The sequence below is a fragment of the Seriola aureovittata genome, chromosome 2 (assembly GCF_021018895.1).
Source record: "Seriola aureovittata isolate HTS-2021-v1 ecotype China chromosome 2, ASM2101889v1, whole genome shotgun sequence".
Taxonomy (NCBI): domain Eukaryota; kingdom Metazoa; phylum Chordata; class Actinopteri; order Carangiformes; family Carangidae; genus Seriola; species Seriola aureovittata.
Window position 1 is genome coordinate 6,271,503 of NC_079365.1, and position 16,147 is coordinate 6,287,649.

The 16,147-nt window shown below is 42.7% G+C and overlaps 1 protein-coding gene across 8 annotated transcripts in view; it reads left to right on the forward strand.

The window, feature by feature from the left end:
* The window catches only part of foxp1b (forkhead box P1b), a 150,676-nt gene that overhangs the window by 54,693 nt on the left and 79,836 nt on the right, over positions 1 to 16,147 (forward strand). For all 8 annotated transcript variants that reach the window (XM_056391909.1, XM_056391900.1, XM_056391941.1 and 5 more), the window contains one exon: positions 14,087 to 14,256. In XM_056391909.1, coding sequence (XP_056247884.1) covers positions 14,098 to 14,256 — 159 coding nt within the window. In that variant the 5' untranslated portion in view covers positions 14,087 to 14,097. The remainder of the gene's footprint in view (positions 1 to 14,086; positions 14,257 to 16,147) is intronic.

The following is a 16,147-nucleotide window of genomic DNA, read 5'->3' on the forward strand; positions in this document are numbered from 1 at the left end:
CATGGTAAATATCACTTTGGCAGTGCCTTTGAGTTCTCCGTTTATTTTAGAAAACAAATCCCTTTTAGGGATAAAGCACCTGGTGGGGCTACTTAATGGAATGGCTTCAGCCCTATGCAAATAAACAGCTTGCATTTTTGGTGTGAGATTAGGAATGAGGCTGAGAGAGAGCGAGAGAGAGAGAGAGAGAGAGAGCTGGATAGAGGTGGGTAAAAACCAAACAAAGAAAGTCAACATGTGGAGCGGACAGAAGTGGAGGAGTTGCACGTCTACTTCTGCCTCACACTGTAGTTGACTGTATGTATTATACGTCTATAGAAATGCATGTGAATGTTGGCACATTGTGAACCTGGGTAAGACTTTCCATTTTTTAAGCTTCACACTGAAGTAAAGCTCTTTTTTTTTTAATAGTTGACCAGTGAGTCAGTAGTAGTTATTCATAAGGGATGGAAAATTTCTTTGTTTTCCACAGTTGCAGATACACAGGCCTGAAAAAGATAGCGAGGTTACCAGAGCCAAAGAAAAGGGAGTGAACAGGATGGAGAGCAAGTGACGAGTGAAACATAAAACAGAGTGAGGGTTGCATTTCTTTTAAATGGCTCAACATTCTGTTGGAATTAGTAAGAAAAGGAGACACTGTCCTGTAAAAGAGTCCATAGGTGGTCTGTGCAAGCAGCTTGTTACGAGCCATAGTTATGCTTTAATATTAGACAACCTCATGACGGGAGCGAAGGAGGAAGTCAGGTGATGTCGTATATAGAGCAACAAATCCAGGACAATACGCAGAAAGCAAGCGGCCTACAGTACATGGTCGTTTAAGTTGATGGGGGTGGGGGTTTGTTGGAAACAACACCTTTTTGAATTAGGCATATTAAATAATAGTAATTCAGTTATTTCAGTCAACCACATGTTTGCCCACTGCTCAGATTCACATCATGTGTTTTTAACAATTGGGTTCACACTCATTTTCTAGTTTGACTTTCTGGAGAATGATAACATGTTTTGAATACTGAGTCAGAATTAAAGAAGTCGGTTAACCTTTTCTTCTTGGAGCTACATTCACATCATTACAGATGAATCTGAAAATTCGACATATGAAAGTGACACTGCCGCATTAGCATCATACTCCACCTCAATACTGGTTAAGTGAAAACTGAAATGTGCTGTAGAATCTGGTATCGGAATCAATACTTAAGACAAGACTTATCCTTAATAACAGATATATATCCCAACCTAGATGTCTGGTCACACCAGAAAGTGACATAGCAAAATTCATTTGTGAATCTTTTTGATATATGTGGTTTGCTATTGGTTTATGCTGCAAATTTTCACCAAAGTTGAACTTGAGAAAAATTCAGATGCTGATTTACTCCATTCCTGAAACTGATTCTAGTGGAATCAACTGAAATCAACTGTTTGCTGGTATGACCACAATTATTTTCCAGTGTATTTGAAATACAGTATGTAAAGTTCCTGTTGTGTTCAGACAATATTAAACCCCCCTGCTCTGAGAATTAGCTTTTTCAGGAGAAAAATACAGGGATTTGTAGAAAAACATGTATAATTTTGGACATGTCAGACTGTTTCCTGAAACAAAAATGTGAAATGGTCTCAGCTTCACTTTCTGCACCATCCTACTCTCCATAATCACTTTTTTTGTGTTTCACTGTAGCCAAACACAATGTTTTAGGGTTCTCACTGACATATTTTTCAGTGTTTTGTTATCAGACAACTGAGTGATGATGATTGATTTTACCAGCTCCCAGTCGAAGTCCAGTGTCTGTGACAGACGGTGAATCAGTGGTGAGGGAGGACCAAACTGGAGAGGGAAATGCGTGTTTTCAAATTCAGCTTCCATAGTGTGGACATGGCCACACTATGGAAGGGGAAGGGACTGAGAAGCTGAAAGGGTATTTCTGCCGAAATGCGGGGTTATTTATGTAATCAAATGAAGGTGGAGGCATTTTTGAAACTGATATTTATTTACAGTTTTCCTCTTTTTTTTTTTTCGCCCTGGTTTTAGCCTTGGCTCCTGTGTTGTTTTCATAAACAAAGTCTCTCTGGCTGGCTAGAAAAAACACAGGGCTGCTCAGTGCACTGAAAACAGGAATGACAAACACCATTAGCTGAAAAATTTCCATCTCATTGCAACTATGTTATTGTTTACTTTACCATATACGTCCTAATATGGTTACCTCCCTGTCAAAGCGGCCCGGAGCAGAGCCGAGGGGCCCTCGCAGGGAGACGCTTTCAGCTGCCACTTAGACAATAAGAAACAAATGTCACAGCTCGGCAAAATAGCCTGGCTTTCACAGTCTTACAGCACTTGGCCTTCCATGCTGCTTGGCTCAGTCTCCTGTGTGATATTTATCTACTCTGCACTGTTAGATGCCCTCTCACAATGTACCCCCACCTCTCTCCCCTCTCTTCTTCTCTTCTCTTCTTCTTTCTGTCTTTCTTTATTTGTCTGTATCTCTCCATCGATCTCTGTCCCCGTCTTGGTGTTAGCCATGTATAGGCTGACTGATGGGCCTCTGTTTGCTGTGTTAAGTTATTTATCAGGGGGTGGGGTGATGTGTTTGGAGTGGCTGTTGTCCTCCTCCCTGTGGCTGAGCGGAGGCCAGTTCAGCTGCAGGTCACGCCCTGGCCTGAAGTCAACGCTGCATTTGAACTGGAAACATCTTGGCAATGCTTAGAAACCCTTTATGATACTTGGATGAAATCATCCCACCAGAAAACCCTGGGATACTGGAGAGGAAATGTAGCATTCTGGGAGGCTGTGCCTCTTTTTTATTTTAATGGTGCTGGTGTTTGCTGTAGTTTGTTGTTGTAAATATGTGTTATTTCTTAATGCAGATTGAAAAAAAGCAGTGATTTAACCTAGATTTGCCTGGAGCAGCAAGAATAGTTTGTTTAGATAGGAGATAGTTTTACATGAGCAAATCCAGGGAAAATGTCATCAAAATCTTCAAACTGGACGTTACTCAAATTGCCAATCATGTGGGAGTATCCTCCATGGATTTTCAGTATATAGGCTATTAGGCTTTAGGGTCAGGCAGCCTCACCGCGGGTTAGTCTGGCAGCAGGTGGAAATAAGGTTCTTTCAGATGCATGGGCTTTCTTTTTCCCAGTTGGTGGAGGATGATGGCAGCCTCACCTCAATCCTAAAATCCTCACGTTTATGATATTTGCCCAGTATTATCTGTGCCTGTGGATGAATGGGAGGACAGAGCATGAGGAATGTAGAAGGTCAGACTGCGTGATTTACACAGTACAGAGCCAGAGAATCCTTGGGAAAATACTTGGGCTGGGATCAAACAGACGTCATGTGATATGTTCTTAACACTGACCTTTACATTCATGCATTTTACTGCTCCCCTCTGGCAAATGATGCACTTAATGTAAAACTATTTGTACTAAGAATAAATGCAAGTTAAAGAAAACATTGTTTCGTAATAATCTGTGCAGCTTGAAACATTCTTGATGTCAGATTGATACACAGATATAGAGCTGATGATGTTTTTATATCATTTCTTTAATAAAATGCTACAGACCCAGTGAGTCAGTATTGGTGTTAGTTAATTAAAACTGTGGTGTCAGAATGTCACTGCATTAAATATGCACAGATATTTATAGTAAAATCAGCTTCTTTTTCTGAATTCCTGGATGCGGGTCTTTCATCTGACTGGCAAAATGCCACCGACTAAATACTGAGACTGAGTCACAGTGACTTTGGTGCCTGTGAAGAGGGAGCTTTAAGGAAGTGGTCAAATAATTAGCTATCGATCCACAATTACAATGATAAAAAGCTGTTTTGCGTGTTTAGTTTTAACCATAGTTCAGACTTACACACAGTTCAGTATCTCCTCAGGCCGAACTGTGATTTCCACTCCATTGCAGTTATATTTTGTTGATGATCTAATGGTTCTGACCTTTTGTTTTTTTCCTCATCTGAAGAGAAAGGCTATACCCTCTTTGACGTTAATGAACTTTGTGAAAGGCTTGTTTACTGGTTTCAAGGTCAGTTTCTGAGAAGGGCAGCAGGTTTTCTTGTAAACATATTTACAGCCGAAGATGTGTAAACACTCTAAATGTATACAGGTGCAGCATGGGTTATACTGGCATATTTTCCCTTTTTTTTTTTTTCTCTTTGTTTTTTTCCCCCGACCTTTCCCCTGTGACACAGACATACAGGCTGTTGTGTGCATACGTGTTTATTTCTGGAATTAGTTTAAAGTAATACACGTGCCAACAAAAAAAGAAAAATGAAAAAAGTGCTCTTAGAAAGCATAATGATGTGCCTACTCACAATATATAAAGCAGAGAGGGGAGAGAAGGAGAGTCAGATAGGGAGGCTAACACAGAGCTAGTGGGGGTATTAAATATGAATTAATGGAATGTTGCTCAGGCACATCTCTGGGTGTAGTCTAGTGTTGAAAAATAAAATTTATGTTGCCAGCTACTAGCCGTGAAGGTGCATTTGGACTTAGTATCCTTTAATTAGAAGTGAGATATTAGCATTTCATAGGGCTTTATGCTGGGTGAGGGGATCGGCCGGCCACCGCGCCTTCATTAGCCAGCTTCTCTGTGTAATGAGTGCCGTCATTAGCTGATGGAGTGGATTTGCCCTCGCTCTACCTTGAAAGGCACATCTTTTACATACTTGCAAGAAATAAGGCCTTTTAATGGATTTCTTAATGAATAAAATAAGATGCCACTTCTTTAAAATTTGACGAGTGCATTTCTGATAATGTACACCACCAGCTGCAGCCTTTTTCTTTATGTTAATTATTAGCAAAGGGAAAAAACAGAGTGATGCCAGTGATGATGGCAGAAAAGTGGAAAACAAAGGTAGTCGTGCGGTTGGGTGGAAGTGTAACTGATGTTTTGCAAAAGAACAAAAAGTCCGTCATAAACTGTGAATCATATCAATAATATGTGGACGATAAAAGTGCAAGATCAAAAGGACTGACTTTCATTCGTATGCACATGACATGAGGTGTGTGTGATCTCTGTCAGAGGTCTGAGGAAGTGCTCTCTGAGCTACGGCGCGAGATGTTGAAACTCGCCATGTTTATCAGGGAAAAAGGCAGGACAGCTATTGGATAAACCTGACTGCAAATTATATGTGTGCGTCTCTGCACATTCAACAACAGTCAAGACAGTTAGAGTCGGAGGTGTTTTTTTGTGATATGGAAGTCTCTCCTAAGCCTTCGGCTGCGGCTCCATTCTCAGAATCAGCCGTGAAGTGATTAGTATTTTATTGATGAGCTCCTGAAGTGGCAAGTGTGGGAAATTGGATCTTTGATCTCCTGGAGTTTGGGAAATATATCCTGAGTGTGTGGAGCTCTCCAGGTAAAACACCCCCATCCTACCAACATCACTACAATACACACACATGTGCACACGCGCACACACACACACGTACGCACACACACACATGCGCGCACACACACACACACACACACACACACACACACACACACAGACAGACATGTCGTTTGGGAGGGATATTCCTCCCCTTTTCCAAAACACATATTTGTTTTGGATGTTTTCACTGAGAGTCTACATGGTGATTACAGATGTTCATTAACAAAATTGGGTATTTGTTTTAAACTTTAACCAATCACTTTGATATGCTAATTACAGTGTAATTTAATTTGAGCCCTGTAATGATGATGCTGTTATTATGGACATAAATGATGCAGTTAAGCTGAGAGTAATCTCATTTGCATACTGTACATGCCAGTAAATTAAGCCCTTTCCTGCGTTGCTTCAGCTTTAATTTTCCACTCCTTTTCACACAGCATCCCTCAGCCCCTGTGCCTAATAGCAGGCCAGTTTGTTTGATGTGGAGAGCCGCTGCCTCACACTAAATCTAGTCACAATATGTAATACATAAAGGCTCTCATTATAACTCTAAGTGCTCTTTTAAGAACTTGGTATTAATAAGCTGGCAAGCTATTCATGCTTTGTAGTGATACACAAAAACAGTTTTTTCCTCTCGCTATAATCATCTTCAACATTCCTTAATCTGCATTTGAGAAATAAAAACTATCGTGGTTGTAATAACGATGTACCTGGGAATAGTTAAAGAGCCCCTCATCATATTGTATATGTCCTCTGCTATGTGTTGATCAGAGATATCTTCAAAGAGGTGATTGCATTTTGATATTCCTCCTTTGAAAAAAAGATGAAGGGCATTTGGATGTGTTTTTTAACTAAGATATTTTTTCCCCCCTCACAAAAAACTAATTGAAAAATACGGCCTTATTGTATGTTTAGAGCAAATAATTTGGCTTCTTTTCTTTGTACAAATGCTTTTTGATGTCTGTATAAAAGAGGCATATTTCTGACAGAGGGACACGGCTGGCCTTGATAAAAGCTCCTGTGTCTTCATTAGAGAAGCAGCACCTCATGGCGTCTGATTGTGTGATGTTTGCAGTGAGAAGGTAAACATGTTTGTCATACAGGGGTGTATTTATGCTGATCAAACATGTGTGATGGGCCATGGTGAATGTTAAGGACTTTTGGCTCGCCGCGGGGCTAAGCAGCTCTGTGAACGTACAGCCTCGCGATGGTCTAAGCCCCCACTCCACCCCCACCCCCCCTGCTTACAGAGTCCGACTTCCCTTTGCATTTTGAAGGAGGGTTAGGGAGGGTGGTTTATGGACTTTAACACTGACAGTACAATTGCCCTTCACTGAGAATGCTCCTCCATTTTGCCCCATAAAGAATATTATTTTTCTGCCAGCCAATTTTCTCTGTTAGTCTCTAATTGGCTACATAAATCTCGGCCGTTGAGGGTGAGAAATGTTGCAGTGTCACACAGTGTAATCTTCACCCTTATTTACCAATTCATTAAGATTCATTGATGCAGGATCGGTGAGAGGAAATGACAACATAAATCAGGCCTCCAACATAATGACCCTAATCAGTTGGGAATTGCAGAAAATGTCATGATGAACTATGTCCTTGTATTAGTGCCACTGTACATTGTCATTGTGCTGCTTTATGAGTGGGACGCATCCTCCTGACACGGGCTGTATTTAACAAAAAAAGAGTTGTTAAAACCTGATTCCATTAAAACGCAGAAATTCATGTAAGGTCTTTTGGTATTTAGCCCTCCGCCCTTTATCTTCACTTTAACTGCTTAATGGAAGGCACAGACTCCCTTCCTTTTTAACCCTCTCTGTCCTCTCTCTGGGAAGCTGGGGCTTTTAAAATAATAACATGCTTCTTAGGCTTGAACGACCCCGGTATCATATCGAGGAGGAATTGCTCCTTCACAGGCATCGGGGGGGGGGGGGGGGGGGTCATTGGGTAAGACCACTCCCATTGTCCCAGTGACAGTGAATCAGATGCCTGATATCAAACCAATATCAGTAAATTTTAAGCACGGACAGATGTAGGCGAGGCATTGAAATAAAATAGCCCATTGCATTACCGTGCCGTTGTTTGTGTGTAAAGGTTAATGATTGTGTCCAGAGAATCAATAGCTTAACTGAATCTCTGTGTGAGTAACTCTAAACAAAAGAAGTGGGAGACCTGCACCTGCTGTGTGTTTTTTTCTGCAGAGAAACGTTTAACAGTGCTAAGAGTCATTTAAATAGCAGGGGTTATGCCGGACCCTACAGTGTCCTCCAGTTATCGTGCACGGTAACTCTGTGAGGAATCATAATACATGCATCCACCACACTTGATGACTTACTCAACAGTAATTAGCGGCTTTACTTTGTGTGTAGAGCTGTGGTTTACCACAGGTCTGTCTTGATGATTTAACAGAACTACAAAGCCCCCCCCCCCCCCCCCCCCCCCAAAAAAAAAAAAAATGATTAGGCTACATGCTGTCAGCTCACAGAGGAAGCATGCACTCTGGTGAGTTGACACCCCCTCAGAAGCCAGCAGTTCTAATAATATTGTCCTCTCTTTGCGTAGGCTCGCAATATTAATTAGACAAGTTCGTTAAGACTAACCTTGGTTTTCCCAGGAAAATGCATCTGACACATTTCCTTTGCATTCCCATTCCCGCGGGAGCAGCCCTTACATGAATTCCAGTAAAAATGATTAAAAATATATGACACGCTTTAAGTAATGTTAAAACAATAAGCGCTTTTGCAGCTCCCACAGGATGCTGATAGATTGAAGTTGTGTTTTTCTCTGGGTATGCCTGTTTGACAGGTCTAATTGGTAAGATGAGCTTGAGGGGAGCGATGCCTGCCTTCTCCTATGCTCCGAGCCTGTGGTCAGAAAAAGAGGCCTCCCCTCGTCTCCTGGTGTCTGTCCTCTCGGTGTAGTGTTAATGGGCATGAGCCACATGTGAGTGAGATTATCAAAGTCAAATGAAGGAGAGTCGCTGAGAAAATGTGTGGCGAACCACTCCTAAAAGAGGCTCCACATCCCAGAATTACTATTCCATTCATGTACAACCAGATTTAAACTCATTAGACTTTTCTATTTACTTAGTCTCTATCGGCCCTAGTTGTACTAAAAATACCGTGGCCTGCCTTACTTTAGCACATTCCGTCATTGTCTGTGCACAGCAGGCCTTTACTCTGAGGTGCCTCTCGGATGGCTCCACGCAAAGGAGACAAACTGGTTTGTATATTTTCTGAAATTATGGATCTACTCAGCCTCTCCATTGGAGTCTGCCTTCTAGTACCCTTCTTATTGATAATTTATTTGAGCTTGTAGCGTGATAATAGGCTGATATTCATATGAATCATCATACTCACCACTGCTTGGATGTCGAGCCCCTTTCCCCTCTGCGCGTGGTGTAGTAATAGGTTTGGATCTAGATTTCATGCTCAGGAACAATGTGTTATAAATATGTGTTTAGCGCCCTTGCTCATATTTTATGCCTTCCTTACATGGGGGGTAACTGTTATTTTTTTTAAGGGGCTAAATGAAACCAGTAGGGGAAGTGGATACAGAAAACTATGGATTCTGGGTAGGGAATCCTCAGTGGATGACTTCAGCTCAGCAGATGGCATGTTGTTGTATGCATGAAAAATTCATGGTCAAGGTGACATGCAGCTCAGAAGTCCCCACACTACAGCACCTACCGTGACTTTTGCAATCGCTACTTATTTTTTCGGACAATGAGATGTTTGATCCAGCAGATGGAGAAAGTCATGATCACAAAAATCAAACAACCAAATCCATGCACTTTGATCTATGACAGAAAACATATCTGTCTGTTCAGTTTCACCTAATTCCTTTTTTTTTTTTTTGTTTTTGTTGTTGTTTTTCCACTCCGTACCCTGATGTTGCGAGTGCCAGTTCTCAGAGCCCTCAGACATCCTTTGTTATTTCCACGAACCCAGTTACTGAATAATTGAATAAGGTAAATGTTTAACATGTTTTTACAAGTTCCTTGCTGCGCTGTTGTGAAGAGCCACTGTTTGTTGGGTCTGGAAGAAACACTTGGTTGCTTTGCTTGACAATGATGTGCTTCCATAGAAGACCACCTCGCTGTTCTGCCCCCTCCCACCTCGCCCATCTTGTTCTCATTCACAGTGGCTCGCTAGCAGCTGCAACACACCAGCTTAATGCGTCTTCAAATGTCAGAAGAAGAATGACTTTTTGTTTATCTTGACTTCTGCTTTGCTGTTTATTCTAGGCGAAGCTGCATTTGCATCAACCTTGATTCCCCAAAGCCTGCCCCCCCCTCCCCCCTTTCCTCTCCCCTCGCCTCCTCCCAGAACCTGTTTACACTCCGCCTGCCCCTAGTGTCACCTAGGAAATCGCCTGATCATTCCACCTGGTTAATATTAAATGGCTCCTGCAAGGAGATTTGTTTGTTCATAAACACAAACCCCTGCTCCTCCTGTTTACTGTAGCCATGGCAGCAATCACTTATTAAACAAACAGCTGCTTTTGTTTGCCAGTGTGAGTGGTCTGCTTATAAGCCGCACAAGGTCTCTGGGAAGAAAGTTTAAAAATGCTCCCATGTCTTGTTTGGTGCAGAGATGTAGGGTTTGCGATGGAGGTATTACTTGCGGGGGGGTGGGGTGTGTGCTCCTACTATATTGTCACAGTAGTCTGGAGATATGCTTTGCTTATCTGTGACTTGCTTGAAGTGGCTGACAAGATTACATGGTTGTTTGGTCTGACTGTGAAGTCTCCTTTGGCAGAATGTCATCCACGCCGTTAGTTCCTCTCAGCAGAGAGCGGCCGGAGGATCGCAGTGAGAGCGTCAGCGATTGATTGAGGTGGCTGCGATTTGCAAAAGTCCCCCTTTTCTGCAGAGAATACATGGGAGGGCGTGGGACTACAGTTTAGAAAGGTTGCTTGGATTTAGCCCAATTTCTGCGTCTGTTGTTTCCAAGAGACTCAGAGTAGTTTGTTATCAGTGATGTGGGCTGTGATAATGGATTATTTAACATACAGCTTGTGTCTTTAGACTTTTCCCTAGAATCAGGAGCCAAAATACAGCAAAACATAAGACTCTTAACAAACCTTGAGAAGCTTTCTGTTGTTGCACCTTTGGTACATGCTGATGTGTTGTCTAGTCTAGCAACCAAGCCGAACCTAAACAGCTCTAAAGTGAACCTCTCCCCATTGTCTCCTCCTTTGTGTGTCTTTATCTCCCACCCAAGAAATGTTGTGCTTTTGTTGTGTGCTTGTGTAAACAAGGGCTGTGTGAGAACTTGGTGAGTCGAAGCAGGTGGCCGCTGAGGCTTTACTGTCATGAGCATTAAAGAAAAACAGAACATGGAGAAGGGTCAGAGCACAGCTGCGCGGGCCGACCCTACCTTGAATCGACTGCTGACTTGTTTGAGCTGTTGAATTCTAGGCAAGCATGACAGGGGGACAGGCATTATGTTTCCACTGAGGGGGGGGGCAGAGGCAGGGCTGATGAGCTCTGGCCGCCGGCTGTTCTTAACCTTCAACCTGTCTGGTCAGGTGGGAGACACATGAGACTCTTGTTTGTACTGTACTCCTCATATTTGAGGCAGGGAAAACAAAACAAACTGTAAACAAACAGAAACTCTGACCTTTTTTATTATCCAGTGTTTGTTCCAAACACTTGTTTTGTTTTGCAAGCAACTCGCCCCAAAGAACAGAGAGACATCTAATAATCAACAGCACTGCCAGTTCTTTTTCTACAAACTGTTGTTGCCTTGTTTTGCTCTCCTGGAATTTCCATTATTTTGATTCTTTAAAAAAAAAAAAAACTTTTCCAGCTCAGAAAAAAAAGTGGATACACTTCATTATTAATACAATTTTTTTTTTCTCATGCCTCCTTTTTTGTCATTTTATGTAGAAATGTTTGTGTTTGAAGCATGAATACATATGATCTTAACCCCAGTAACTACACCCCTTTTAGCAGGACACTTGACCCATAATTACAGCTGAATTTGTTCACGTTGTATAAATGGAACGGATGGAAAAAACCTGGAGCTTTTTGAGTCATCTCAGACGAGGCTATCCCCTGAGCAAAGCGAAAATAAATAGATAGATAAACAAACACAGGCCAAGTCACGTGGCCGAGTTGCCCGGGCCCAGCTGATGATGGTGTCCCTGCCTCAGTGCTTCACAGATTAACATTGTTATCAGCACAACTCTCTAATAAGGCTCTTTCCTATCTGCTTGATATTTATGATGGATAATGCCCCTTTTCCATTTTCTTTTTTCCTCCAATTTTTTCGCTCATGATATTGCAGCTTTGAATTATTCTGTGGTAAAATTAATGAGAAAGTAGATTTATGGGTTTCATTTGTTTGTCAATTCGAAAATTAATTGGGTGTTAATTTTAGCCATCCCCTCATCAGTGCCGGTTCCAAGCATGCGCGCATTACTTTGCATTCATTGTAGCTATTCTCTCCTTTATTGTGGGTCACTAGTTTTGCATACATTAAAATAGCCCTGCGGCTCATTCTCTTGATTACTTTTGGAGATGCCATGCATTTGGAAATTTACGCCTTTCCGTTATAATTATGAAAATTTTGCATGGAATGACAGTGCATGTATAATAGCCATTACTTACTCCCCTTTTATGTAGCTTTGGAAGAAAAAGAAAGCAGGCCCTCTTTTTTTTTTTTTTTTTTGCGTGTGGAAAAATGTCTTTTATTTGAAAAATAAGTGGGGGTGAATAACGTCAGCACATGGTTTATTTCAAATGGCATTTAATTTCACCCGAGAATGTGCGTTTCTAATTGGTGTCTCAGAAGGGGAGTTGGTGCAAGCAAGGGCCTGCAGATGGAGTTGTGGCTGGCTACATCCCATCCCACAGTATTCTTCTTGCTCACTCCTTGTTTAGAAAATCCCATTATGGAGGGAGCCTGTGCCAGACTGGAGGGGTGAGCCGGGTCAACATCTGTCTGGAGGGGGGGGGGGGGGGGGGGGGGCAGGGGGGCGGCTCTAGCCCCAGCCCAGAGAACAGGGCCTGTAGGCCGGGCCCAGGCTGCTCAGACAGGCCCCTGAGTGTGGGGGCGTAGTGACACACAACTGAACCGGCACAGGCCACAGTGTCAGATGACTCACTCGGTTATGCTTCTTGCAAGGAGGGCTTCTCCAGGAGAGGAGATGTAAACCATGAAGCACTTTGGGTTTGATTTTTGCTCTGGTGCTGTTTTAGTTCACTGTAGCCCACAACTGCTACTGATGATACCGAGCTGGGAGACTATCCCCGAGTACCACGGTTTAAAAGACCAGTGCTGCTTATATTGCTGTTTATTTTTTAATAATCCCATGTCTAGATTATTATCTCACCTATGCTCTGTAAATATTCTTTGGTGCCAACTTGTCAACCTCAATTTCCTATCTGTCAGCCTGAGTGTGTGTCCCCATGGTGTCTGGGTGTGTGCCTGCATCTTGTTTAGATCTGGATCTCTGGAGACACTGTGCCCGTGTAGTTGAGCACATAAACGCAACACCATAAATCTGCATTTAGTTCCATTTTCACCTTCTTTCATGATGAGGCCCACTGTTTTAAAGGCATTTATTCTGCTTCATATAAATAATTAATCAGCCAAGTTAATTCGCTTCTGCCTGACTTGGTCAGCTTCATTAACCACCCTGGAATTGGGAGGCTAGACGCAGTGCACCAGCGAGGCCTGTGACCAACACACAATAGCTGTAAATCATTCCACTGATTTGAGGAATACAGGCCCAGATATGCACCGGTGTCACTGACACTCATCCCCAGAAAGGCAGAGGGGTGGTGGGAGGGAGGGGGGGGGGGGCATGTCTGTCTGGCTTTTGTGTATCCAAAAGCAGAACAGAGGATATAAAATGTAAGCAAATAACTGTGCATTCACATTTAATACTGATTACACTGTTGTATTTTGACATAAAGCAAAAAGCATGCCGATATTTGTTTGTTATCCTTTTGAGTAAGATTAAGTTATGAAAGACAACCTTTTTTCCCAACAACTCAAAGGGGGTTTATTTATATTCAGACCTGTATTTTGGTGTTAATTGAGCACCCCTGAAGGATTTGACTGTTTTCGCTTGGCCTCAGATTGACTGTTTCTCATGGAGATCCTTTGGCAGGCCTCACACAGTCGCCCTGTTTCCCATTAAAAAGCCATTCTACCGTGGTTCTTCTGGGAGCCATGCAAGTAAATATATCCATTTCCATAGAAAGTGTTTTGTTTTGGAGGTCCAGTGTTTTCTTGGGCTCCTCTGCTCTCACTCAACTCAGGTTGGGTTCCTCTCCGATGTGCGCTGGACCCCAACCCCTCCACCGCACCGCTGCATATACCCCACAATGGAGAACACAAACAAAACCTGAGTCCCACTCACTTCTCTCAAGCCCAGTAAGGACTTGTCATCTGCAAAAGATCTGCACCGGAAAAGACAAAACAAAGGAGTAGTTCATTACTGTGTGGAGAAGCGGTCTGTGAGAGCGTGTGCGTGTGTGTTTGCCTCATTGCATATGCTACATGCAAACAAACAAGACACAGGGAAGCACAAACCAACAGGGAAACCTGCAATAAAAGTGAAATTGTGTGGGAAGGATATGACAGATGTTTATAGTTTGGCCCAGAGTTGAAATGCGACCTCATTGCTGTGTGTTTTAACAGCTGTTTCTCTCCGTCTCTGTCCCTGTTTTCTCTCTTTCTGTGTCTTCTCTCAGGTTTTTAAGTCATGATGCAAGAATCTGGGACGGAGGCGACGAGCAATGGACCAGCCAGTCAAAATGGAGGAGCGAGCATGGAGGGCGGTTCCAGGGAGGGACGACCCAAGAGCGCCACGCCGTCAGTGGAGGTGACTGCAGCTGACCTGCTGCATCTCCAGCAGCACCAGGTAGAACAGTCCCCCTTTCACACCTGTCTTCACTTTATTAAGCCATGTCAACAGCAGGCCTGATCCGCCTCTTAAAGTGCCACTTAATATTTAATTCCATCTCAAAGTACATCTAGTACATAAACACATTATTATTATTATTTATGTATATTGAGGCTCTCTTTGAATATTTAAAGAAGGGGAAGTGCTCTCTCTGTGTGATTGTGTTTGGTTATGAACGTGTTTATCGTAGCATGCAGCATCTGCATTTTGGTGAAATATTTATAATGGTGTTCTGACATATTTTAAGTATGTAGGTGCCACAGGATTGTGTAGACACCATGACATCCAATAGGATGACAGCATTTTCCTCTGGCTCATTGTAAACACACCTCACACTCACAACTAATGCCACACTCTGCCGTGTTAACCAATGAGATGTGGAGATGCACGCCGGCTTTAGCGTCAGCGAAGCCCAAAACATTTTCACCATCTCCGACTTGAGGCAAACAGACAAGCTTTTTCTGTTGGTGTCAGCATTATGTGTGGCACACGACAGTGTGTTTAAGGAAACAACATTGAAAAGATCAGTGTGTCTTCTGCTATCTCGGTCTATCCGACAGGACGACCAGGGTTGTTGTCAGGAGCTGTTTGGTGATGATGCACAGGCTGCGTGCCGCTGTCTGTTGTCACAGCACATCCATCAGGGAGGGCAGCAATGCTACAGCGCAGAACGGCATGCTGTAGCATGGGGGATATGGTGCTGTAACGTATAGAGCTGAGCAGTAATTCAGTTTCATCATTCATCATATTTCATATATATGATCTGATTTTGTGATACACAATTATGTTGTCAGAAATGATGATAACCAGCAGATCCGTTCAACACGAGGTATGGAAAATATGTTTTTGTAAATAGCTTAGCTTTTTGAAAAGGCATTGCTTGACTTCTGACTTGATGTGATATGCAGGGCAATGCAGTGCAAAATAAGTTTTATCATAATATGCACAATCATTAATGTGAAGTGTATTGCTCTGCCCTACACATGTATCACTTGAATAGTAATATGACCTCATAAGTGGTTACTTCTACATTGTGATTAGTCCTATCTTTTAATTATTTCTCCATTACCCATGCTTTATGTAATTGTAGAGTAGAACGATGTATGAGTAATTGGTAGAGGAGCAAACATGTGCGAATGTGATGTTTTAGTTGTCGTCATCTAGTCTATGCCGTGGAACAGGATGCCTCTGTTAATCGCATTTTTCCAGGGTATTAAGTGGGAGCGTATTGGAATAAACCCCAAAGAAGAAGTGTTAACTAATCAGTAAGTAAAAAGGACATGTCAGCGTGCTTCCTGCTCTTCAGTCTCAGTGTTAGGCCTTTAAGGCCTTTCCAGATCTGCTCTTCATCCCCACTCCCCCTGCTCCAGACCCCGCTCCCAGACCTCACCTCCAACCCATCTTTTTTTCCAGCTCAGAATGAGCATGTCGTCAGTGAGAAAATCACAGCCATACTGAATTCATTACTGCAGTAGTCACACAAAACCATGGATAAAATTTCAATAACTGCAGGCCACAGTTGAGTAAACAGTTGCACTGAAACTTAATTCCTGTTGACTTTTCCTTCATTCTTTGCCAGGGGCACATTCTGATTCGCTCTGCAAAGACAACAGGGTTACAACTTTGATGAATGTGAGGCAGGGGAGAGGGAGAGGGAATGAGAGAGAGAGTGAGAGAGGGAAAAGTGTCATGGATGTGCACTTGACACCAAGAAGGGATGGAAATAAAGCCTCCCCGCTAGAATAGAGCTAGTCGTCCAAGCATGGTCCCTGTTTTCTAGTCATCCAGAAAGAGCTATTACTCTCCAGGATCTGCCCTGGCATTTAAAGGGAGGAAAAACGAGCAACTT